This window comes from Scophthalmus maximus, chromosome 1 (genome assembly GCF_022379125.1).
Source record: "Scophthalmus maximus strain ysfricsl-2021 chromosome 1, ASM2237912v1, whole genome shotgun sequence".
Classification (NCBI taxonomy): Eukaryota; Metazoa; Chordata; class Actinopteri; order Pleuronectiformes; family Scophthalmidae; genus Scophthalmus; species Scophthalmus maximus.
The window spans coordinates 2,349,575-2,375,000 of NC_061515.1; the positions used below are offsets into that span (position 1 = coordinate 2,349,575).

A 25,426-nucleotide genomic window follows, 5' to 3' on the forward strand; every position below is an offset into this window, starting at 1 on the left:
TCCAACAAAATGACAGTAAAGATACGCAGCTTTTTTCAGAAGCTATTCAAAACAATAAACATGTAAACACAGTTGAATGCAATAACATATTCCAAAGGGACACATTTATCATAATTTTATTAATTCCTTTCCAAAACTTTTACTTTATTCTATCTTGTTATTGAAACTTTTTAAAATCTGATTCTGTTGTAAAGACATTAAGCAAAGTCATATCTACGAGCTAACCAACAGAAGCTCATTGCATTCACAAAAGAAACATTTTGAAGACCTTATCTCATTACGATGTCTCTCATAATTACAAGATCTGGATTTAAAATTGATATCGGAATTATGAGATACATAGTTGGAAAACTTTATTGAACAGACAATTAAATCAGGTTACACCATAGTGCATCTGTCTTCTAAAATAGACATGAGGGCTGGGGCTCGCTGGTTAGCGTCCCAACTTAAATGGGGGGAAGAAAAAGAATTAGATTGAAAAAAGAAGCAGTTACATGTCATCACTGACAAGAATCATGGCGGCTGTCAAGAAGAGAAAAGCAGATGCAGAATTTCACACGTTCTAAAGCTGTTTTCAGAACATGAACTGTCTTGAGTTTGCCTATTAGATATGACGAACGCAGCAGGACAGTCGGACACGTTCGCACCAAAGGGAAAATTTAATTCATTACATTCTGTGGCGCCTGGGTAGAGCATGCAGGGAGCACAACATGATGTGTTTTTGTTTACCATCACCAACATGACCACTCGCTCGCTCGCTGGGAATCTTTTTGAGGATTTTCCTGCTGTAATCTCACATGGGTTCACTTGGGTGGCTAGCAAGAAGCTTTCGCAATGCCACATTCTGACAGAGACAATGTTACACAGCATAGATGTTGTCACGAGCGCGCGCTTATAGCTAAGAACCTCATTCAGAAGGAATATTTGTGAAGGAGCCTTGACGCTGCTGCAGAGTTGCTCGATCCGGACAACCGGAAATTGTTCCAAAGTGTCAGTAAAAACACGCCACAAGATATTATAACAGAAGTAGAACGTAATAATTACTGGCCAGCTAGCCATTTTTATGCATGGAATTGCTGTCTTTGCAAGCCAAACAGGCCTCAGAAGCCTTTTGACTATGCAGACCCTTCAGGAAAACAACAACCTCCCTCTGCTTGACTTGTGTAAAATGTCTGTTCGTCTCCAATAAGAACTGTCTCGGTCACTAAAGCAGCGTTCCAGTTTACCTCGGAACTCGGGTTGGTGTTTTTTTTCCGACTCGCAGGGGCGTTCCATTTGCAATTTCTGCCTCGGAGGTCGTAATCCCGAGTTCCGAGATCATACTGGAACGATAAACCCGAGTTCCGAGTTCCGAGGCAAACCGGAACGCAGCATTACACTCAATATGCAGTACCTGTTCCAGTACGTCCAGTTTCAGGTCCAACTTGCTGAGCACCACATCTCCTCCCCAGAGAGACAGCTGCAGGTCGGACGGCTTCAGATTCTTAATGTACTTGTTGACGTAGCTCATCAGGAGCGGCGTGACGTAGGACTCCAACATCCTGTCCCTGTCGCCAACACACATCGAGAACAACGGGATGTGAATTAATCCAACATGTCAATTTCTTTTTTAACCCTATTTAGAACAAGGACACTCAGACCAGAGGACAGCAGATGGATACAGATATCTGACCCGCCGTGGCACAAGAGCACAGGCAGAAATGAATATCAAATTTAACAATGGCTGCATTCCATTCATCTGCGACAGTTCCAGTATTGTGCATGTCAGCTCTCAAGCATCATTTATTGGGGGGCTGTTAAATGGAACGCAGCCTTAATTAAAGCTCTTATCAACATCTGTTTGGCAAAAAGACGAAGAGATGATGTGAAATGTTCAGGTAATATGACCCGTTACACAATAGCTTCAAGCCAAAAACTGTTTGCTAGATGAAATGGAATGCAGCCATAATTAAAGCTATCATCAACACCTGTGCTCTTACAGCTATGGCAAAAAGACGAAGATATTATGTGAATTGTTCAGGTGATATGACCCGTTACACAATAGCTTCAAGCTATAATCCAGCACCAAACTGTATGTTAGATTTTACAGTTTTAAAAAAGTGCATATTGTTGTGGTTCCATCTATTATATATGCATTCAAACCCTGGCATGCTAATGTGTGACTTCACTTGTTATGCTTTGGGAGTGAAGGGGCAAACGCCAGCAGCAGTTTGCTTCTCTATTTATATAAATGTGAATTAATATAACTTGCTTGTTTGTTTTTTCAATAGCAGGATACTTTAACTAACTGTGGGGAAGGTAAAGGTTGAGAGAGGCTAGCGATGCTCTGCTGTCATTCCAGCTGCACACCACACAGGAGCAACGAAGCTAAGCTAACCGAGGCTGAGAGAGGTCCAAAAGTCCGTTCGCTTCGGCTGACAGAAACGTTCGACCACGGGGGGAGAATATGAAACAAACCTCCTTACTTGTCTCCCGCGTGTATTCTGGGGCAAACTGTCCACTGCGACGTTTTAATGGGACCTGTTCATGTCGTTAGCGTTAGCCACATCGCTCCAATGGCTTCGGCACACACGTCATGAGTAAACACCGACGCGGCTTCCGTATGCCTGGTGTTGCCTTTCCGTGCCGTAGGAAATTTGTGTTTTCACAGTTCAGCGCACGCATGTACTCACCCAAAACAGAGGGCAAGCAAGAAAGAACGACACCCGATTATTCTTTTTCTGTGATACATGATTTGGTGTTGTGATAATTACAGAGCATATTCCGTGGAGACGACTAAAAAAATGTTTTCACAAGGGCGTCAAACAATTACCTTCTTATCTTTCGTTCATTCTAATTCGGATGCTGCGGTCTGGTGCAGCATCACGTGTCATAATTCCAGTTGAATGCCAGTGATGTTGTATCACATAGCTTGTGTGTCAAAGTCACGCATCAGTATCGAACGGTTTGTGTGATAACATCACGGACTCTGTGTTTAACGTAGGATTTCCGTGGCGCCCTGGAACGCATCATTCCACGTGGTATTTGTGTGGTTTCTGTCGCACCTGTAGAGAGAAGAGAATACACGTCACACCTGGCGGTGCCCGAATAGTGTCAGTGTTGCGATACTCGAGTCTTTCTTTTAAAAAATTGTCTAATTTCTGTTACGAATTTAAAATTAAATGCTGTGATAAATAACACGGGTGGTGAATGAGGCAAAAGGAAATGCCAAATAATCTCTATTCTGTTGTTTTAGCATCATGGTTGGCCTTGGAATCATAAATCGCATGGCCTATTAAACAAATATAATATCGGATTTTTTTTAATTATTCTAATTGGAATAGCCACCTTTCCTTCACAATCATACTTGTACACAGCATTTCTGCAACATGGGGAATATCAAATTCTCTTCTCTTAGCACTTTATAGTTTCTGTAAATGTAATAATAATAGTGATGCCACTCGGCCGTTTTTTAGGCAGTAGCCTAAATATTATACTAGATCAAAAAAAAGTCCAGAACCTGCAAAAACAATTATATCAGATTGATGTACAGTTTATATAAAACTATAATGGCTTTTTCAGAAGTGTGGCCATAGTTGCAATGCAGCTTGAATGAAAAAAGGAAGGGGGGGGGGGGGGGGCGTCACAGGCCGTGGGAGGTAACATGGAGATCATATCAAATCTGAGCAGTGGTCAGTGGAGCGCGGTGGCCTGCAGACTGTTTTTGGCATTAGACCCTGGAGCTCGGGAGGGGTGGATTCTGGGGGAAGGGGGCTATGTTTAACCATAACCTCTAACCTAGACCCTGTACATATTAGTGTCTTATAATGTGCAGCTTGACCACAGTCTCCTACCCTGCAACACACGCTTCTCCCGGGGGTAGTGGTAACCGTCGCTGCAGCCTCTCCCCTGCCGCCAGATAAATAAAGCTTCCTGCATGATGACACATCCACACCATGTGACTGTCCACTCTTCGCGTGTCCGCATGGTGCAAACGCTGCAGCCTGTTTCTATTCCTGTGATTAATTATGCAACGAGTTCGCTTCTCTCGGGACGAGTTTAACGAACAGCCTGTAACGTGATATGACGCTGTGTCACTTTCTCTCGAGATTCACCTGCTTCTCCTGACGGGACAGAGTGGAATTCAGTTAATTCATCTATAATCGGTCTAAGTTACACCATCTGGCCCCAGTCTGGTGACCTGGTGGTGTAGAAACAAAAGATTATTATTATTCTTTCACCCTCCATGACAATATTAACTGTATGGGGCTACAGTGCCAACGGACACATTTCGGGTTTATAGACCAGATTGCTGGACATTGTCCGGTTCCCCATCGGTCGAGGCATTCACAAAAAAAGAGGAAAAAAATCAGAACAACTAAAAGAAACTTGTACTTGTTTATTCCGAAACTGTTAAAAGTTTGATTTATTTTCAGTGGCTTTTATTTTGTTGATGCATACTTGTTAGAATTACACCTCGTCTATTTTATGAATCCCCTGCAGCGTTATAAATATGAGGTCATATAGTTGGACCTCAGAATTGTTTATTTAAGTTGATTAGAATTATAATAAGTTTGACTCACCGAATCATTGCAGGAGCAAATTTGAGGAGTACATAGAATAAAAAACGCAAATGATGATAATAATAATGACTCATTATTAGCAATACAATAATAATTATTATTACTATTATTATTATTGGTATTACCATGACATTACATTTAGCCTAAATAACCTAATTCATTTTGTCATATTCGCCTTTTTTGTAGGCATTCATTTTAATGTTGTGTTTAAACATGATTTTTTTTTTTAAATTTTGTGATGCGGCTCCTTTTCTCTCTGTGAATATGAGCTCGCTGTGTTCGGTCGTTGCTCTCTGTTGCCTTTTACATTTAGAAACTAATTAGGAAAATACTTGCCTGCAGTGCGTAATAAACTTGGCCTTATTTAATGGCCTTTCAGCAGCGGCAGTGTGGTTGTTGTATGTAACCACTTGTTTCAGACCCTATTTTCGAGTCCATTAAAGCTTCTAATGAATGAACGCAATTTTTCTTTTTTCTTCCCCCAGCGATGAATTTCCCCGTCAGGTGAAAATCAGGCGCCGAGACGAGTCCTCGGCGATGAGTGTCGAGATCATGAAGCAGGCCTGAAGGCCACAAGGAGAGACAGGTGAGCGAAACGTCTCTGTCTTTACTGATAATGATGATAATAATAATCTGAATAATGATGATGATAATAGAGGATTATAGATCAGATCATTCTGTCACCGGCTGTGCAAGAAATCTATTTGGTTCGATTATTGGCCCATCAAAGGTTAGATGGATGAAATCCAAATCTTTCAATTTTTATATGGCTTAGCATAAATCTCACTGAACGTGGGTGTTGAAACACAACGTCCAAAGCTCTCACCATTTCCCCGTGAATTATCATCATCTGTGTATGTTAATAATTCAAACAAAGACTATATATAGGTCAAAATTGTAATCTGTGTAATCGAGTTGCACTATCCCACATCTCCTCAGATGAGCAGTGTTGATATTATGAATTGTGATTATATGGATCTATATTATTAAAAAATGAAAATTAAATAACAGAATGAAAGATTTGTTTAAGTAAGGCAGGTGATTAATTAATGAACCGTTTATAATCTCACCGAGCAATAATCTGCTGACAATATCACCGTCTCATCCTGAACAGCCAGATGATTTTGCAGGTTCATTATGAAATCAGAAGTTATGCAGATAAAGACGTGTGGCATAATGCAGCGTACTCATAGGATCTAAAGATGTTGAAAAATATTTTTATATTGAAAAAAATATAATGGATCTTGATGGAAGACGACAGACAGTGATGCAGAAATTTTCTTTTTTAAAAACATGTAATTCCTAATTTCGATTATTTATCACAATTACACATTTTTCTGCAAATCATCAATAAGACATGAACATCTAAATACTTTCAAGTAATCCAGGTTTTCTGTCAACTGCAGCTACACTGGTCTACTATAAAAAGCCCCAAAAAAATGAACTACTGTCTGTAACACACCATTTACTTCACTGTACATATGTTTAATGTAAATATCGCCCGTGGGTCTATAACGGGGTCTCGTGCTTCAAGCTTCAAGTGCGATGTGGGAACATGAAATAATCACAGACCAAACGCAAATGTATCATGGAAATATTTATTTCTAAAATACAATTTAACATACTTTAAAATTTATGACTGTTTTTTGACAACATTATAATTTCAAGGTCAGAGAAGAAAAATAAAAAAAGCAACAACATTATGTACATGGTCTTGATATTTACAGGTGGTTTTGAAAAGCTGGACATGGCTCCGCTGCTGTCCCAATGTGAGGTGCAACCAAACTCCAAAACGTGCGCCAGTAAAAAAGAGTCCTGATTTGGAGACTGTCTTTGAACCAAAAAGGAAGAAAAAAAAAACCCAAGAAGAAAAAAAGGGGAGAGGTCGCTGACTTGTCTTGCTGCGGTTTTGTGTTTTTTGTGTCCATTGTTATTTAGTTAGTCTGTCCAGGCTAGTAGTCCTGATGTGGGCTGTGCGTCAAACTGTGCCGTCGCAAGTCACAGTTGCGCCGAAACACCTTTCCGCAGCGGCCACAGCTGTAGGGCTTGATGTCTGTATGGGTGAGAAGGTGAGTTTTCAGGTTACTTCTTTGATTAAAGGTTCTTCCGCATGTGGGGCATTTGTGGGGAGACTCCTGTTCAGATTTAAAGCAAGCAAAGAATTATTCCCTTTAATTGTGTAGAACTAAAAAGAAAAATCAGTCCTTTTCATTCACGATTTACACGGTGCCATTTCTATATAGGCTATAGCTCGTATGCGTATTTGTCACATTTAATTTGGTAGCTGGCCAAGAGCTTGGACACACTTATAATAACATCCCCATGCATGCAGTAGGCAGACCGTGCACAATAGGTGAATTATGATCATGCTGTATATATCACACATAGTTCCGTGAGAACAACATCATGGTGACTGTTCATATTGTTCAGCTTACCTGCATGTGTAAGGTTTTATGGACGGCTAGAGTTCGAGACTGACAGAATCCTTTCCCACATTCTTGACATTTGAATGGTTTTTCCTTGGAGTGGATGTATCTGTAAAGCAGAAATAACACTTCATCAGACGTCTGCTCATGCGTGGCTTTGCTTGTAGCTTTTACAAAACCCCAGAGTCATATAGGGCGAAAGAATGTGGCCGTCCAACGTTTTATGCGTAAAAGTGCTTTGGCGCCCTCGTGGAGAAAACGATGGGAACAGGCCTGACATGCCTCTATGTTTAGAATGAGGAATGTGCTTTTAATTGCCGGTTGTGACGAGGTAATTTAGAGGAAATAAATATAGGCTCTTTGTATTTAAAAAGCTCGCACATTCAGGGGTTTGCTGCTGGGAATTGACGCGTTATCCGACAACGCGGGGCCTGATTGATACATTATCCACACGTGTCAAACGCGGCTTACCTGTGGTCTCTGAGATGGTCCTGTCTTCGGAAAGCTTTGTGGCAAATGTCACAGGTGTACGGCCGCTCGTCCGTGTGGGTCCTCTCGTGGATGAGCAGGTTGTAGGACTTGGTGAAGTGCCTGCCGCAGAACTTGCAAATAAATTCCTTTTTGGTTTTGGACGGGAGCCGGCCCCGGGTGGGTTTTCTCTCCGGGGACAGCTTGCTCAGCTCGGAGATCGCCCCCCCTAGTCCCGACGCCAGCTTGGCCAGATCCGCGGCCTTCGGCGGGTCCTCCTGCGTGGCGGCCAGGGCCAGGTTGGCGAAGTCAAACCTCGGCCTGTCCTTGTGCAGCGAGGGCACGCCGAGCCCCACGGTGGCCTGCTTGGGATGGAAGAGCTGCGCCGCGGCGGAGAAGGGAATCGCCGGGAAGGGGAGCCTGGGGTCGACCAGACCCTGGGCGGCCGCCATCTCCGTGATCGTCGACCTCAGTCCCTGAATGTGCGGGTACCCAAGAGTCCAGTGGTTCATGTGCATGGTCTGCACCGCGCTCAGGCCGTACAGCCCCTGCAGCTGGTCGGCGGGGAACGTGTTGACGGCCTGCAGGAAGGAGTAGTTGGTGAGCTGGAGGGCCGGGTGCAGGGGGATCGGAGCGTGCAGGGCTTTGCTCCCCATCTCGACTCAGACCTCTGCAGAGGACGCGCTGGTGACCCTGGGGAGGAGAGGAGAGGAGAGGAGGACGGTAACTACCTGGCGACCCTCAGTCAGTGGTGACGGCACAGAACCACCTGTTTGACCTGAGAGGACATTTCACGCTGCGCTTTGTGCATTAAGTTACGCGACAGCACTGGTCACAATCCTCCCGTAATCCAACACCAATAATCTGCATTAGGGCGCACAATAATTACTTTATTGTGATTATTTTTTTTAAACCTTGCACAAAGTTAATTAGGTTAAACCCTGTGACGGTGCAACCGCGTTGTCCTGTTCTGTCGATGATGTTTCTCAAACACAGTTGAGCATAAACACGTTTTTTACGCATGAATTTTTTAAAAAAAAGGCAAAGTTTGCTCCTTTCAAAAAAAACAAACAACAACAACAACAACAAGCGAAAATGTGCTTCAAAGCAATTTTTTAAGAATCGCGTCATCCATCGAAACTGTAACTAAACGAAGTGGGTGCATGTTTTCCAGGCTCACATGGCTCCGATTAACAGTGCAAATTACACATTTAGTTCTCCGCGAATGAAACACTAAATCTCACACAATGCAATCAGAGGAGACACGTTGTGTTCGACGGCTGTAGTTGGTGTTTCACGGTGCAGAACAAGTGGTGTGCAGGCGGCGTGGGTCTGTGGAAGACTGACACGGTGCCAGCGAGACATCGAATGTGTTATTAAGAGGCACGAACATGAGTCAGAGCAAAACACACACGCATGGCGATATATTAACCACAAGAAGTAACTTTCATCTGTGCTGCAAATGCGTGTGCTTTAAAAAAAACAAAAAACTTTTATGGTTGAGGTTATAGAGGCCAGAATTATATTTTTCATATATAGGCACAATTATTTTTTTTGGTGCTTTTAGGTCTTGTTTTATTTTATGCTGCATGTTTATTGTATAGGGCAATTTAAAAAAAAAAAAAAAACCCTATATAGTTTAATATTTGTATTGAATAAAAAAAAAAGGCAGAAGTTGCCTTTTGGTCTCCACAATTTCCGACAAAACAACGTGAGCTGACAGGGCAAGAAAAGCCCAGGGACACGTTCCATGTTTGTGGGGATGACAAGTTCTGTTTTCCCACACAGGAGTAAGAAGAAGAAGAGAGGAAAGAAAGAAAGAGAGAAATCCACCGTGTGAGTTCAAGACTCCGGATGGTGGAGAGAGGCACTGGCGGAGATCCAGCGGTGCAGCAGAGAACTGACCTTTACATCCAGCCAGGCGGAAAAATAAGGGGGAAAAGGCTAAAGGTATTTTTGTTTTATTATTATTATTATTATTATTATTATTATTATTAATAGTGTTATTTGGATAAGGATATAATAAGCCCAGAGGGTTTGACAGGTCGAGACAAATCCTATTTCGAACGCCATGTTTCACAAAGTCTAATGGTCCTGAAAGTCGGTGTGGACCTGTGGCATTATTCACACTTCTGGGTGAAAGTGCTGCTCACACAGCTGGAGGGCAAGTCGCCTGTTTCACACACACTACACGTCTCCCTCTCCCTCTCTCTCTCTCTCTCCACGCGGCCCCACGCGCACACGCACACGCACACGGTAGCCTGGCGCTGACACGAGTCTCATTTTGCACGGGTGCAACACAAGTCACCATGCAGTGCACTTGTTGTTTTTTGTGCGTCTGCTCCGCGGGGCAACTTTGTCCAACCTGTTCCGCCGACAACCTTTGGACTCGCATTTACACTTTGACAGCAGCCCTAAGTGCCCTGGCGTGCTACAGTCACCCCCCCCCCCCCTACCTCGCTCCTCTGGCAGAGGGTTTTACGTTTCTCTAAGTCGTGACAAGTCGATGCAAACGCGAAGGCCACTGCTTGTCTCGTTGCCTTTGACACGAGCTGCGGACAGAGAGCAGTTGTGTCCAAACGTGGGTGAACTCTGACCTCGGAGCTGGGGATCCCCGCGCACGGCCATGAAGGAGCAGCGTGTGATTTAGTTGTTTGCCCCATGAGAAGTTGACATTCTCGTTTCAATATGTTTGGTTTATAGCCCAAAACAGAGAATCGCGTCCCCCCCCCCTCACATAGAAGGTTAAAACAAGTGAGCTGAGTGAAAGAAGACTAACATCCACCCTGCCAAACACAATCTTACCCCAATAAATAGCTGCCAAAGGTCCTGCGGTATGTCAGTAATCCACAGTAACTATAGAGGCGACGAGCTCCAATAAAGCGCCGCTGAAAGTTCTCCAAGTTCCAAGTCCATGAAACTCTCACGTAGCCATGCAGCCAGACGCTGATGTCTCGAGCCTCTGCAGGGATGTGACAAGTTGTGGAAAAGAAGAGAGAACGGAGAGAAGTTCTGGAGGAGCGACAGCGGCGGCGGCGTGGGAGTCTCCTCCGCGGCGAGGGGCTCGAAGTGTGCGTAATGCGCTCCGGTCCTGCACTTTTCAGGGCTCCGGGGCTCCGCGGTGCTCAGCCCGCCCTACGACACGCCTCCACCCCCCGTCCTCTATCATTAACTCCAATGTTCCACCTCTGTTTATTTGTGTTTGGATAGCAACTAGGTTCTCCAAACCGGAGAGAAGCGTGCGTACGGCTCGAGCTGCCTCCGCTGACACCTCGCGCACACTTTGGCCAAGTCCGATAGCCTCTTTTCGGGGGACATCTTTGGAAGCGCATGAAGGGAAGACTGCTCATTTTCTTTCCCTCCAACTTCTTTTGGAAACCGGAATTTTTGGGATATGCTTGAACCGCTTATAACCCCCCCCCCCCAAAAAAAAACCAAACAAACAATATATATACATTTTACCACCTTTGCGTAAAAGGAGCGCAAACCACAGTCAATCGTAGAATTTCATGGTGGTAAGATAAAAAAAAATTGAGGTTCATGACAGAAATGAAAACATCGTGATATCGACAAGTACAAAAAGAAACTCGCGTTCTCCTGTTCTGACATCGAGCTGCTGCTTCTTCTTTTTTCCTCCTTGCACACAGTTTGATGTGTTTCCTCTAAATTGTGTGAAAAATTCCACGAATAAATAAAATTGCTGACATCATCACATCGCAATGGGAAAATATCACACGGCTCAATTCTGGACAGGTTTACCTGTGTTGTTTACACCCAAGTAGTTTAACACAAATCACTCCACGCACCCTCTGCAAAATGATAAATCAACTGACATTTTATTATGTTTGATCAGTTGTGTGTTCCAAAAATTGCCTGTAATTTATAGAAAGGGGGGGGGGGGGGTATATATGTCTGAACAGAGGTCAGCCTCAATCAGGAAAACACATTTTTGTTTTGATTTGATTTTAATTTAAATATTCATATTCACTTATGCTTACAATTTTTTTTCAACCTTTAAAAAAAATAATTCAATTTATTAGTGACATTAACATTAAAAGTAACGTTGTGAAATGAATCAGACCGCTGTTTGGTCTGTGGTTAGCTCCTGGCCACAGACTTTAGGTGTAAAGTAAAGAGTCAAAAGTTTCACTTCCACAAGTTTTCAACATTGTTTACTTTGCTTCCGAAAAACTCAGCGGAAATAACAAATAATTTAAAAAAAAATCACTATATTTAGATCAATGACGTTTTGCAGATTTATTACTTTATTTTTGAATAGTCAAAAACTCCCCTTGTATTATTGATTGTATTCATTCATTCAGCCATCTGTCTATTTCTTCCCGTGTGTGATTTATATGAATGGCAAAGTGGCTTGGCGGAAAACTTTCGTTTTTGTAAAAACACAAATATGCAATTCATAAATGTTCCGCGCCGCGTTGCCGACGGGGGCCGACGGGGGCCGACGGGGGCTCCCGGTTACTGCAGCAGCAGCAGCAGCAGCAGCAGCAGCGTCCTCACCGCGGAGCCGGTGCGAGCAGAGCGCGAGTCTGCAGCGCCGCCTATTGGCACAGGACAGAATTACAACACCCGCAGCGTGTGTGCGTCTCTGACAAGAGAGGAAACACACACACACACACACACACAGGCTGTAAACAACTTCTTCTCAGAGAGAGCTTCACTGAAGCATGGCTGCACCAATGTGTGTGTGGGGGGGGGGGGGGGGGAAGAAAAAAAACAATATTGCAGAAAAATAACTCACACTAAAGTCATTTGGACCAATGTAGTCCAAAACCAAATAACCTTTCAAATATGTGCCACTGCTGCATCGGATCACTGCCGGCACGTCCGTGCCAAGTGTTTTGAAACCATGAGTTAATAATCAGTCAAGTGCAGCCTCATCTCCGACCCTGATTGTGGGAGATAACACCCAAAAAGACCAAGGCCACGACTTGTCAGCGACGCTTAGTGTCACCGAGAGACTCCAATTCTCCTCCTCTCTCTCCTACAGCGCTGCACAACTCTCTCTCTCTCTCTCTCTGTCTCTCTGTCTCTCTGCTACACAACATGCTTGTGGTTTTCGTTGGGTTTCACATCACCCAGGCCTCTTGTTTTCACTGTCAAAACACTGAACAATCGCAGGCAGATTACAGAAGACGCACGAAACCCCCACATCTCGGCATCGTGTAGTCGAGATGATGGCCCCTCACTTCTCCACGTATCCTTTTCACTCTGGAACATTTCTAACTATGTGAAATTGTGTTTATTTTTTTGGTCCACTTGTTAAAAAATGAGCCCTTTTTTTTTCTTATATCTCTTGGGCTGGTTTTATAATCCAATCAACAATGATTCAATTTTGGATTTGTTGGTGTAATCTATATTGTCGAAATTCATTAAAATCTTACAGAAGATTTTCCGTCTTCCTGTGGGAATCGAGCTTTGAGGGAGGGGGGAAGGGGGGGGGGGGTATCTCATATGGAGTCTTTTGAATGCTCCTCACACAGGTCACTTTGTACGCGGCCTCTGGTTTTTATTTTACAGTCAGAGCAATTTGCGCGATAGTATTACTGTATTCTTTATAGTGGGAGGGACGTCGGAGCTGCAGAGTTAGTGCTTTGCCCTTTGGCCCCTCTTCTCTTAGTCCCCTGAAGCCGCCATCGTTCTCTATGATAATCTGACTCCCACGGAGTATCAGTGTTGCGGCGCAGTGCAGCTGCCAAGCGCGTAATGGCGACACTCCTCTTCCAACTGCAGCGGCGTGACAGGAGAGAGGCCCGGAGCTCCGATTATTCATAATGAAGAGCTACATTATGAGCTCTCACACGAGATTCAGATGCAACGAATTGACTTTGAACTTTTGGTCAAAGCATGAATGTGTCAAAAGCTCCTGATCATATTTAAATATTTTTAAAAAAGGGTTATGGATTTTTAATATGACATGTCTTGGTCTAGTGGAGGTTTTAAAATACAGATTTTTTTTTGATGTCATTACAATTCAGTTTTTAAAAAAAAATCACAATATTGATGATCAGCTCAGTTAAGGGAAACAATATATTTAAAGACCTACAGATTAAATTGTTACACCTCTCTATCCTTCAATAGAATGAACGCTGTCATGACCGGCTCCTGTCAGGGCACTGTGCTATTCATTTAGATGTTACAGCACCTGTCTGATATCATTAATATAATATTCAGCTCCAAATACTCATATATCCTGTCATATAGCCACCTTACCATCAAATGCTACGGCCTTCCCCCTGCTGTACTCACATGAAGGGTCCTGGACGGAGAGCGTGGGGCTGCTGGCTCGTTCTGGAGGCCGACTGACTGGGTCGGTGTGTGTGTCTCTGCTGTCTGTGTCTCTGAGTGTGTGTGTGTGTGTGTGTGTGTGTGCTGTCAGACAGGAAGTCAGGTACTGCAGGAGCAGGGTGAGGTGAACCTGTGACTCTCACCTGCCTGCTGTGGTTTCAAAGCCCCCACATCCCCACCTACATGCTCACTCATCCTGTCATGCAGCCGCTCTCAGGAGGGGTGTTTTTCATTCAAAGACCCCCTTGTCATATTTTCCTCAACATCACACTTTTCTTAGAATTTTTAGTTTTACCTTAAACTGTGGCCCCCTAAGAGAAGAGGGTACGACTCTTGCCTCTGCTGATGTCTGAGAGGGAAATAGAATCATGTAGTGTCTTTTTGGTAAATTAATTCTTAAATGTTTCTGTTTTAAATGTATTCATGAATTCAAAATTACATACAATTGAAATAATTGCAATTATTATTAGCAAATAATTTATAGGAAAATAAGAAAATAGTAAATACTACTAATTATGCTGCTTTTATAACAATGTCTATTAATTTTATATTTTGTATAAATGGTTTTAGGTGTACAAACTATCCTGTTGTTGCTGCAATGTTTTCTATCTCTAGAATTTTTAGCAAGTTTTAACAAGTTGATTTATTTTAAATAAAAAGAACCCTGTAATTTAGGATGCTTATTTATTTTTTATTTTTATACTTATTTATTTATAGGTAATATTGCTGATTACCTGAAGTATTACTGTTATATTATTCATCTTGATAACACAAGGCTGATGTCAATGCTCACATCAGCTACATTTTCTTTTTGAATCTGGCAAAATAAGAGAAAATAATCAATTACAGGATTAAAACTAAAAAAAACCACATCAAATAACAAATAAAAAATAACACACAGTTGGAAGAAAAAAAAATAATTAAGTGAATTAATACATTGTCTCATTGTCTTGACATTGTGCAGAACCTCATTCTCTTGGACAGAGCAGCACACACACACACACACACACACACACACACACACACTCTGTCCTTTTGCTTCACTGTACAACATTGCCCCCTATTGGCTCAACCTTAAATCACTGTTGCTGCCACATTTTGTGAGGGAGCATCATCGGCTGTGTCAGTGAGGGATGAGTGCATTACTGCCGCTTCCACAAAATGGCATAAATGGTTAAAATGGGGGCAATTCAATACCATTTGTGAAAATGTAAGTCGATGCATTTTGCGTACTACTGTACATTTCTGTAATCCAGGAAAAAGGAAATGTGTTTGAGTCGCTCTTCTCGTCCAATCTATTGTGAGAAGGCAAAGTTGTACATGATGAAAAACTAGAACACAGCCTCAGTGTGTGTGTGCGTGTGCGTGTGTGTGTGTGTGTGTGTGTGTGCGTGCGTGCGTGTGCGTGTGTGTGTGTGTGTGCGTGCCGTGATGAGGGACCAGGGCACTGCCAGTGTGCAGTTTATATTCACTGCTTTCCTCCGGTCTCCTGCATGATCTCTCCTCCATCTGCTGTCCATTGCCACTCTCTTCACTGGTCTCCTGCCATGTGTTTAACAGTGCTCAGCACCTTTGCGTGACCGAATGCAACGTCATCCACTTTGCCAGAGAGACACACAGGGGAAGGAAAAACCGCCGTGATATCGTGCTCCCTCAACCAATAAAACCCACCAGTTAATGCTGCTCAAGCCCGGCACCAAATCCCATTTGTCAGCAAATAGCTCCCTTCCAGTTGTCTGTGCTGGCCAGGCACTTCTGTAGAGCTCCCTGCCATTAACATGACATCCCCAGTTATTTGTTGTCTGGTGTGACGGCAAGCAGAGAGGCAGGAGAAGCGAGGAGACGGAGCAGAAAAGAAGAAAGGGGATCTGTGCATGATCATAAGTGCGCCGCGGAAAAAAAAAGAAAGAAGAAGAAGAAGAAGCCTGATCATCAGACATCTGCTCTGTTAAATCAGCAGCTCGTTTAACTGACAGCTTGGCAACTTGAAAATCAACACCATGCCACTGTTCATATAAGATCACACTCGCTCCAGTCAATATAACCCCGAAGTAGCACATGTCTACTTCTTCTTTTTTTTTTTACTAGTGTGTAGGAAGATCTGGAGGTCGGGGGAAGACGGTGCTCCGCCTGTCTGGTACCTGCAGTGGAATGGAGAGATGGATCCTGCGGAGGTGGGGGCGATGGGAGGAGGCTGACACGGCAGGAGGACAGGAGGAGGGGGAGGGATGGAGGAGGATGGATGGGAGGTCTTTTAGGAGAAGCAAAAGAAGAAACCAAGTGGACTGATCAAACGTGAAAAACTAAAATAAGAGGATTTACTGTTACTTTTCTGACATTGACGCTTGGTCCTAAAAGCAAGATTTGTGAGGCAGGAAGATCCAGTAAAAGTCAAAAACTACTTTTCCCCCCACCAGTCTCAGCGAGAGGAGCAATGGAGTGTATTTCCTCAAGGGTTGAACTTCGCTGTAAATCTGCTCCGACACAGAGAGTGATTATTTTTCATATCTACGTGTCCCTCTTCTCTTTTCCCCTTTTGCCGCGTCTCTCCATGTGCCGCTGTTCCACCCCGACTCGCGACACACCGCCACATTCCCCTTGTCAATACCTGTGTCTTCGCGGGCCCAAAGCGCCGGAGCTCCAGGTGCGCCCCCCGCGCCGCCCGCACTCCCCGTGGCAGGTCGGCTCCTGCTGCCGAGGAGGTGATGGACGGTACAAACGCTCCCCGCCACCTGCTTCCTGGCCACGCTCAAGTGTTGTTAACAGGCCGAGGAGAGACATTTTACAAAGCTCCTGCGGCACACTGGAGGGGCAACGCAGCGGAGCGCGGCGCGTCTCGCCCAGTCAGTCAGAACTGACGTTTTTAAAAGGCTCCTGGAGTGACGGCTGCATCCGTCCGGCGTCTGGCGTGAGATGGGGGCACGGGGAAGAACCGAGCGCGGGCGGAGAGGGGTGACGAGGCGAGGGATGGGGAGATTTAACAACACTTGGGTGGATAGAAGAAGGGAAGGCCCGATGGATGGAAGTATGAATAACATAGGAGCGGCAGAAGGGAAGGAGGGGACGGAGGGCGAACGAAGAAGCCGTGGAAAGATGGGGAGATATGGGCGCATGGAAAGTGGGTGGACGCGTGACTCTTGATCCAAGAGCATACCGGTCGTGACCTAGTGGAATCGAGCCTCGGTGAAAAACATTTGTGTGGGATGAGGGATGAATAACGCGAGCGGAGCCGGCCACTTTCCCACATCGACGGCAACAACAGCAACGTTCATCCTGTGTGATTTCATGTAATTTCTTTATTCCCCTGCCCCCTCTCTCCCTTTGTGATGTGCCAGACGTAAATGCACATTGCAAAGAGAGTCAGGAAATGACTTTCCACTTAAAAAAGAGAGAGAGGCAGAGGGAGAGGGAGAGGGAGAGGGAAGGAGAGAGCTTGAGGCTATTACCACAAGGACCTTTGGCTGTGAGGGACCTTCGGGAGAGCCACTCCGTAGACAGGCACTCGCAAGAGGACACTTTAATTAAACGTCCCCACGTTATCATTTCTCTGCCAGTGAGATATTACTCCCAGACAGGAGGGGCGGCCGTTTCTCCCGATGCTAAGAATATCGGTGCTGGCCGGAGTCCAGCCTTGTTTCCTCCCACTCTTTGAACCAAAATAACGTCTTTCTCTTTTCTTTTTGTTTGAATGGGATTCCGGGGTCATTGACGGATTCCTCCACAAATGTGGTTCGGATTAATGGCTCGCACGCCTGCGTGGTTTGCATTTAGTGTGCGGGACATATGCACGCACACACAGACACTCTCAGGCGTTATTACACTGGCACACACACACACACACACACACAGTGAGTGAACGTTACTGTACACAGGTGCAGTCTTCGGGGAGGGTTGCGTTTGCTCTCTCATCAGTCACACTGTAATCACTCTGCTTGCAGCCCCAGTAAATCACCCGTCTTTCGCCGACGCCTCCATGGGACGCATGTTCACAACTTGTAGCCTGGGAGAAGTTCGACCACCACCAGCGGTACATTAAGGCTTCTGCATCCATACCGTTACACGGCACAGTTATACAGTCGTGCACAGGCAGGAAATATTGTTTCATAAACGTCTACTTAGTTTCTGAAATTATTTGTGCTTTTAATAGGGTTTTAAGCTGTTTACGACCAATGGGTGAGAGTGGAGTTATTGGGGGGGGGGGGGGGGGGGGGGGGGGGGGGTAATCCTTGGCGGCTGTGGATATTGGCAGGTTGCACAGCTCCACCAAACCGGTCCTGGGGAGGTCCCAATGACCTGTTTTACACCAACACCGGTGCTTTGTCGTAAAAACCAAGGGGAAGTCGAGTCACAACTTGAGTATTTGTTTGAAGCGGACGGGGGGAAAAAAGTCGGAGTCCTGGAACGAGAGCGTGTGAGCGCGGCGTGCTGCTGTGGAAATGCTCAGAGGAGCGGGCTACTTTGTCTTTTCATACACCGACGGTTGGTGCCCGGGTTCTGGTAAAATACTCCTAATGCCACTGAGGAGAGGAAACCACATTCCCCTTCTCGCTCTCCTGGATGGAAACAGCTCTCTTGTCACTGGCGTTTGAATGCTGTAATTGGACGTTGAGGGGTTTGCAGAGAGAGAGAGAGAGAGAGAGAGAGAGTGGTGTGAGCTAGTGTTAAAACTGCTCACAAATCACACATTTCTCACCTCGGTGGCTGCGGAGGTTCAAAAGCTGGCTCTGTGGCGTCTCCCCGGCCCGGCCGCTGCGAGGGCCGCTGCACTCGGCATTCACACGGCACCGTCCCGAGCAGCGCAGGTGAAGAAAAGCGTCTGCGGGACGGCATGTCAGCAGATTTAATATTTACTAAAAAGCCTTGAATTTGACTTGTCACTGCAATGAGAAATGTGTCTCCGCATGTGCAGCGTGTGCGTCAGAGTGATGGATGGTGGAAGTGTGTTCCAGGATTATGTTTTATGAAAGTTAAAGGGCCCCAGGGTTGGTCTGCGAAGCACATAATCTCAGTTAAAGTGCTGCGCTGGACGGACCAAGGCTTTATTATTAAACACCTATGAGAGGGCCGAGAGCCGGTGGAGGACCTTGCACATCCACATTATTTAACGCTCTATGGAGGCTCTCATCACACGTCTTTGCCCTTTGGGCGTGAAATTAAAATGCTTCTCAAAAAATTGCATTATTATGCACGGACACGTCTTGAAACGACAATCTTTGACTTCATCCAATGGTGGTGTCGTGTAATTCCCTTCAGCTATCTTTCCAATTCTTCCTCAACTCTCTCCATGCGTGGGTTTTATCTTGGAGGAGGGCACTGAAAAAGGTAATACTTTTGGCAATATGTCCCGGATTTGATGGCACAAGTGAGAATTGGCCATAAACGATGTGGTATTGATTTCACATGTGGTGCAGGACAACAAGGGCCCCGGGGCAGGAGGAGAGGAAGGGGAACGCCGTCCTGAGGATGTTCATGGAGGGCTTGCTAGAGGCTCCGGGGGCCCGGGAGCTGGTTGCACGGCTCTGGGAGCCGTTAAAAACGCTATAAAAAGTTCCATATCCACAACTATTCGGACTTTGTAGATTTATAAATCTCTGCTAATGCTCATGGTGGATGTATTAGTGGTTTGAACATGGAAATTCATTGTTGCTCTCCTGCTAACGGTACACTTGGTAATTATTAATAAACCCATAAAGGCAAATAGATTTGAAAAATACAGAATCGGGCACAGTAGGTTTGGTTGTACATAGTGGAGGTCAGTTTGTAACAGATTGAAAGATGGTTTTATTGCCCTGTAACACTGATACAGCGGAGGTATTACGAAAATTCTTTCCTACATTCTTCACTACTTAACTACTCAGTGATTGACTTTAAAGTAGCTGCAGTCAGAGGTTTACCACCAGCTCGTCGGAGCGTTTTAGCGTCTTTCAGCTCACTGTTTCGTTTTTTTTTGCCCATTTCTGTTTTGGTTCGGTTTCATCGCCCATCATAAACCCGTGATCCGCTGTTTTCTCTGAAAACTCCTCCGTACGCCACCTGCTCAGCACCAAACAGCAGAAAAAACCAAACTAGCAACAAGTGAACTGAACATAGCGGCGTCTGATATTTTTATCGGGGAGTGGGTGGAGACCAAAAACAGAGCTAAAAGTACATTCGCCTTGTTGCCAGAAACATGACTACGAGGGGAACGCTCATGTTGCTCTGTATCTGCTGGATGTGTTCATAGGTATATACATTTTCAACGTGATATGTCAGTGTTATGTTCATAACCTGTTTTTGCTCCCCTCAGTTGGAAAAACAACCAAGAATATTTTAAAAAATATCAGTTTTCCCAGTTGCAGAGAAATTTGGTAGATATGAGAATTTATATGACTGGATGATGACAACTGAGTGTGCCCACCCATATTCTACACGCTGAGACGTTCCCTCCTCAGAGGAGCAGAACTCGTGTAGTTGGCTTCTGCTGCGTAGTCAAAGAACAGCGCCTGTAACTTCAGCAAGCTGCAGCTGGCCTGGACCGGGGAGCTGGGAATGTTTACCATGGTCCACATGGCTAATTTGTGTGTTTTTATTTAGCTGTTGTGTATCTGGGACTTTTGGTCGGGTGGGGGTGCTGGGGGGGTCGGGGTGGTATGGAATTGGGGGGGTGCAGCAGCAACAGTCAACAGATGCTGTAAAAGTGACCGCAGGGAGGAAGCAGAGACAAATGCTCCTCATTACAGCGCCGACTGCAGCCCAGTGGCCCAGTAACCAGCGCAAACCAGCTCCATGTCTGCGACTCCGCAGCTGGAGATCAGCTGATCCTCGCTGGCTTCGCACACAGTCAAGTCCCGGTCGCTCCCCCTTCGCCTCAGAGGGGAAAAGGAGACGCGCAACCGGCCACGGTCGCCGCACAGGAGAGACGTGGTCACCTTGAATGTGTGGTCCGGGAGCGTTTATCCAAGCTACCACTGCAGAAGCTGTTGATTAATGATGCCCGGCTCTATTAAGTGACAGTTCAGGACAGATTTCATTGTCAGGGGATTTCTACGTTGTCTGGATACTGTCCAGTCACATTGTTCATCCGAGACACATGAAGGAGACGGGGGAGGAATGAACAAACAGAGCTAAATGTAACCACATGAGGCGCGTAGCGAGTCATGTTCAGGCCAAGTGTGGGTAACCAGGAATTCTCTCAAAAGATCTTTATGATCAGATATTGAAAATCACATTGGAATTACAAGGGTAACTGCAGGCTTCTGGACTCCACTGGCTCGGAGAGCCAAGTTGTCTATTCGATGACTCGTTTGACTTCCGATCATAGAGATCTGGAGCCGTATACCTCTAACACGCATGACATAATAACATTAATATCCTGTTCTTAAACCTCTCGGGTCCATTAAGACCAACGCTTCTCGCATAGATTTTTTGTTTGTTTTCTCTCCCTTCAGGTTCCCAGCTGGTTCCTGTTTTCCTCGTGATAAATTGGACGGTATTATTATTAATTATCTCAATTATCGTTTCACTCAACCTGCAAGTGCTAGAAGTTCATTCACCTACTCGCTGTGTTGCAGCACAAAGAATAAATTCCCAGCTCCTCGCAGACTGAATTAACAGCGCAGTGCAAGCGTGGCCATCGAGGTGATTTAATTGGGCCGTGAAACCGACGTGAGCGATGTCGCTGACCCCGGTCGGGAGTCAGACAGCGGTGCGGGGGTCACCGGGGGTCACGCCGGGCCCCTTTTGGATGGACGGGCGGGGAACTGTAAACCCGGGAAAAACACCGGGAGGCTGAGGCTCCGCTCGTTTACCTCGCCCGCTTTTTACAAGTGATGTCACCACGTTGTAAAAAGATACGGTTCTCGATGGCCCCCGTCCTTTTGTTGCTATTTGAGAGGACAAACACGGGCTGAGTGCGTGAAGAGCGATGGAAACAGGGAGGAGGACGCCGTGGTCGGAGGGTAGGGGGGGGGGCGGAGGGGTCGGGGAGAAGCGCGCTCCTGCGACGCGCGGCGAGTCCAAGCGTTGGAAGTGGGCTGCGGGGATCTGTAACTGTCCAGGTGCTGCGGGCGTCGGCCCTCCGTCGGGGCCAAGCCCCTGCTCACCGTGGGAGACTCAGCAACACCAGTCTTCTTGTGCACAGGGCTTCAAAAGCATTAAAATCTCCTAACTGATGATGGTCTGTCTGGGCCCTGTGGTGTGTGTGTGTGTGTGTGTGTGTGTGTGTGTGTGTGTGTTAAGGTAAGATGAATCATACCTTCAGCATTGGTCCTCCTTTTGTAAGCACTTTTCATTTCAGCCCCTTTAGGAATTCCACAAATATTCAGCTTCCACTTCATCCCGCCGCTCTCGTTCCTCCTCTTAATGACTCGGCTTCTCACTAGCGTTTTTTGTGGTAAAGAAGAAAAGGAGAAAAAGAATTCTCCCTACATTAGTCGAAGCGTGCGCTGCGCGGCGTGAGTGTGGCCCCGTGCGTACAGGCAGTGAAACAGCTTGTGTTTTATGTGATGTCCCCCGGCTCAGGCAGCTGGGTGGTTGTGTTAACCTGCAGGAACAAGACAATGAACAGAAATCTGGACATTCAGATCCTGTGTCCTCTCCGGACCCATTCTGCTGGGAATCACAACTTGAACGCGGCTGTTTGTGTTACACGTCCCCGTTGCCCTGAAACCCCGTCTTTCTGTTAACGCCGACGAATGATGTCACATACGCCGACGAACCAGACCACTGGAATACTGAGGCAAGCATTTATGCCTCTCCGGTCATTCTGCTGACGAGACCTCTGCTGTCCTGCTGCAGTGGCCGCGTCTCTCGGTCCTCGAGTGTACTTGTATGGTTCCTTGGCTCGGACTTTTATTAGCTCTTCCCGTGCCTCAAAGAACTTGGCCCGGCCTGGTTCTCCCCGGCACTTTCCCACTAATGAAGTGCACATTCTGCTGGAGTGCTTGGCCGAGTTCAGCCCCTTGGCCAGCCCTTAATGGGAAATTCCCCTTCTTCAATGCATCCCTGCCTGCCTCGCTGTGCCATTGCCACTCTGGTGTGTGTGACTCACGTCCTGAGCAGGCAGCCATCGGCCAGGGGGACGTTTGATTCATAAACCTTCTTACACTTGTTTGCCACTGTTGGACCGGTTGGCCGACTGTCTGGGCAACTGGCTGCCTGACTTGTCAAAGGTTTGACTTATTGCGGCAGTAGGTGGCTCAGAAGGGGATCAGGGCTTAGAGGCTGAGACACTGACTGACACTGAGCAGTGGACTGTGAAAAGAAAGGACTCTATTAGTGTGCGTGTGTGTGTGTGTGTATGCGGTCAACTCACTGTAAGCAGGTTCAAGCAAACATCCATCATCTACACTGACACATTCAAGAAGGTACCTTCAGATACTGACGCAGACGAGCTGCCATTTCATCTTCCCAACTCAATCTGCGAGTTCTGAAACTAAAACAGGAACAGGCTTTGAAGGATGAAATGATTTCCAACACGACTGCTTGCTTCCACATGTTTTACAACTCCTTCTATTGAGACAGAGCACCAGTGACAGCACCTGCTGCTCCATAACGCCAGAACCAAAATTACACTACACCGTACTCCTCTTTCTATTCCACGAGGAGCCCTCTCCGCATCTGATTCTTTGGAGTATCTTAATCACTAGAAAAATAAACCCCGTCTGTTGTCGCTGCACAGCTCAATGAGGATGAGATAGTCTCCATCCTCAAATCAACCTTGAAGGGGCTGTGCTATCCCAATTTCATGAGGAAAATCCAGCGGGAGATGAAAGCTGGGAACATGGTCCGTGACAGGCGGAGGTCATGCGAAACTGGCTGATTCTGGCCTGGCTGGACATTTGTCGGTGAGCTTTGATTCCAACCGCCTTCCACTCTCTAAAAGTCAACATAATAAAATCAGGTCTCACTTGGAGAATACGGCGCATGATAATCATTTCTGTCCACGGCGGTTTTCGCCATATTAAATTAACCTTTGTGATGCCGCCTGTGCTCAGAGCAGTAGAACTGGAAAGTGCTTATTTCCTCACGGTGCTCGCTCACATTTTACATCCAAAGAACTCCGCTGGGCCGGCAGCTCTGGCAAAACTCCTCGAGCCCCTCCTGAACTTTAATCTCGGCAGAATCTGGGTCCACCTCAATAAAGCCCGCCAGAGCTGCCAGGGACACATGTGCCGGGGATGGGAGACAAGAAGCGAGAGTCCTCCGGCTGTGCAGTTAATTCCCACCATGAGTGGTTTTCATGTTTCCAACAGAAATTTGTGGTTTGGGTGCTCGCTGCTTACTTAGTACAGTTTACGTTTTCCCACACTGGCTCATCTCCACTGCACTTATCCCATTCCCCTCGTATATATCTATAGTGACGATTGGCCAGTGTTCTGCTAAGGAGGGTCAGAGAGCAATGCTCAATGGCCGAACATATTAAATGAGGAAACTTGCAAATGATACACACACGTTTGTACAAAACCGAGTAAGAGTCCTCAGGGTGGCCTAGAGGTCAGCGGTCCTTCAAGACCTCGGGGCGACACGCAGCGACGATACCCATTGGTTTGTCAACTGCCGTTTTCGAAGCCTTGAGTTTAGCATTGTGTCCAGCGTCATCTTGGCCTTGTGAAAGCCGAGCCGGGAGGGCCTGGCTGAGAGCTGACATACACCTGCGACCTGCACCTATTGGACGGAACTAGCTGTCGATCACACATCGTCCACTTTAGTCTAACTGAGACCGTAATTAAAAAATGAAAATGTATTGAGTCATCTTCTCATAGACTTCTTTAGAAACTGACTTCTTTTTTTTTGCAACCGGTGAGTCGCCCTCTGCTGGTCATTCCACAGAATGCAGGTTTTAGACAAATACACATCGGCTTTTACTTTCCGGTCACGGTGACTTGGTCCATTTTTATACACAGTCTATATCCAAATCCCACACGGGCAGACTTCCAACCTGACATTGACATTGACATCCGACCAAGGACAGTGAATTCCTATCCTTCCCAGGATCCAGACCTGTTAGCTCCCTGGGGAGAAGGGCAGGTGATACATTTCTCCTTAGGAACCAGTAAAAAATGGCAAAATATTTATGTTTTGATAGGCAAAAATGATGAGAGCGGAAATAACGGAGGGAGAAAGAACAAAACAATTCATCTCTTTTCACTGATTTAAAGGGGCGGACGGTTTCCCTCTGCAGACTTTCCAACGAGAGCTGATGACCAATACTTCAATACTTGGACGTCCGTCCCCTTGTTTAGGACGAACAGCTGCAAACAGGACGGGTCCGCTGCTGCTGCTGCTGCTGCTGCTGCTGCTGCTGGGTGGTCTGTGGTCTATATGGAGCATAAGCGCCCCATTACTTACCTGACTGCATTGTTTTACATTTTGGACCCTTAGCAATTTTTGCTAAGCACTTGATGATTTAAAGAGATCCATAAAAACCGGAGGACTGTGACCCTCAAGAACCTGTGTTGGCCGGGACTGAGAACAAGGGTGGCGCTGAAGGGGAGGGTGTTACGGTATATATATATATATATATATATATATACTGTATCACCCATATGTATTTATATCAATAAACCATTTCAAACTAAAGATCTAACATATATAACACAGAAGTAATTTGAGAAGAAAAAGAACTGGGAGTGAGAGAGAGAGAGAGAGAGAGAGAGCTTGAATCTATTTTTTTTTCCTCGTTTG

At 45.8% G+C, this 25,426-nt stretch overlaps 2 protein-coding genes and 1 long non-coding RNA gene across 17 annotated transcripts in view; 1 reads left to right on the forward strand and 2 right to left on the reverse strand.

Moving 5' to 3' along the window:
- The window catches only part of LOC118301643 (vacuolar protein sorting-associated protein 13B-like), a 299,542-nt gene extending 296,947 nt beyond the window's left edge, over window positions 1-2,595 (reverse strand). For 12 of the 13 annotated variants that reach the window (XR_004790359.2, XM_035627305.2, XM_047331582.1 and 9 more), the window contains exons 1-2: window positions 2,466-2,595; window positions 1,394-1,547 (exon numbers count right to left, since the gene is read on the reverse strand). Coding sequence is in view for 12 of the 13 variants with exons in the window: in XM_035627305.2 (XP_035483198.2) it covers window positions 1,394-1,540 (147 nt within the window). In the remaining variant the exon portion in view is untranslated. Of the gene's footprint in view, window positions 1-1,393; window positions 1,548-2,457 lie in introns of all 13 variants that reach the window. The other variant, XM_047331578.1, reaches the window with a different exon arrangement.
- Window positions 2,596-6,146: 3,551 nt separating this feature from the next.
- osr2 (odd-skipped related transciption factor 2) lies at window positions 6,147-13,838 on the reverse strand. 3 transcript variants are annotated; one of them, XM_035628797.2, is made up of 4 exons: window positions 13,724-13,838; window positions 7,460-8,149; window positions 6,998-7,097; window positions 6,147-6,697 (listed from the first exon to the last, which is right to left on the reverse strand). In XM_035628797.2, exons 2-4 carry the CDS (start codon window positions 8,110-8,112, stop codon window positions 6,515-6,517), a joined length of 936 nt encoding a protein of 311 aa, XP_035484690.1. In that variant the 5' UTR covers window positions 8,113-8,149; window positions 13,724-13,838; the 3' UTR covers window positions 6,147-6,514. The 3 variants fall into 3 exon arrangements, with proteins under 3 accessions (XP_035484690.1, XP_035484682.1, XP_035484699.1); XM_035628789.2 differs by lacking the exon at window positions 13,724-13,838 and adding an exon at window positions 10,262-10,570; XM_035628806.2 differs by lacking the exon at window positions 13,724-13,838 and adding an exon at window positions 10,262-10,562 and having other exon boundaries at window positions 6,147-6,615.
- LOC124850831 overlaps window positions 9,279-25,426 on the forward strand; it is a 30,410-nt gene continuing 14,262 nt past the window's right edge. Inside the window, exon 1 of the long non-coding RNA XR_007031818.1 lies at window positions 9,279-9,406. This is a non-coding gene — a long non-coding RNA (uncharacterized LOC124850831). The remainder of the gene's footprint in view (window positions 9,407-25,426) is intronic.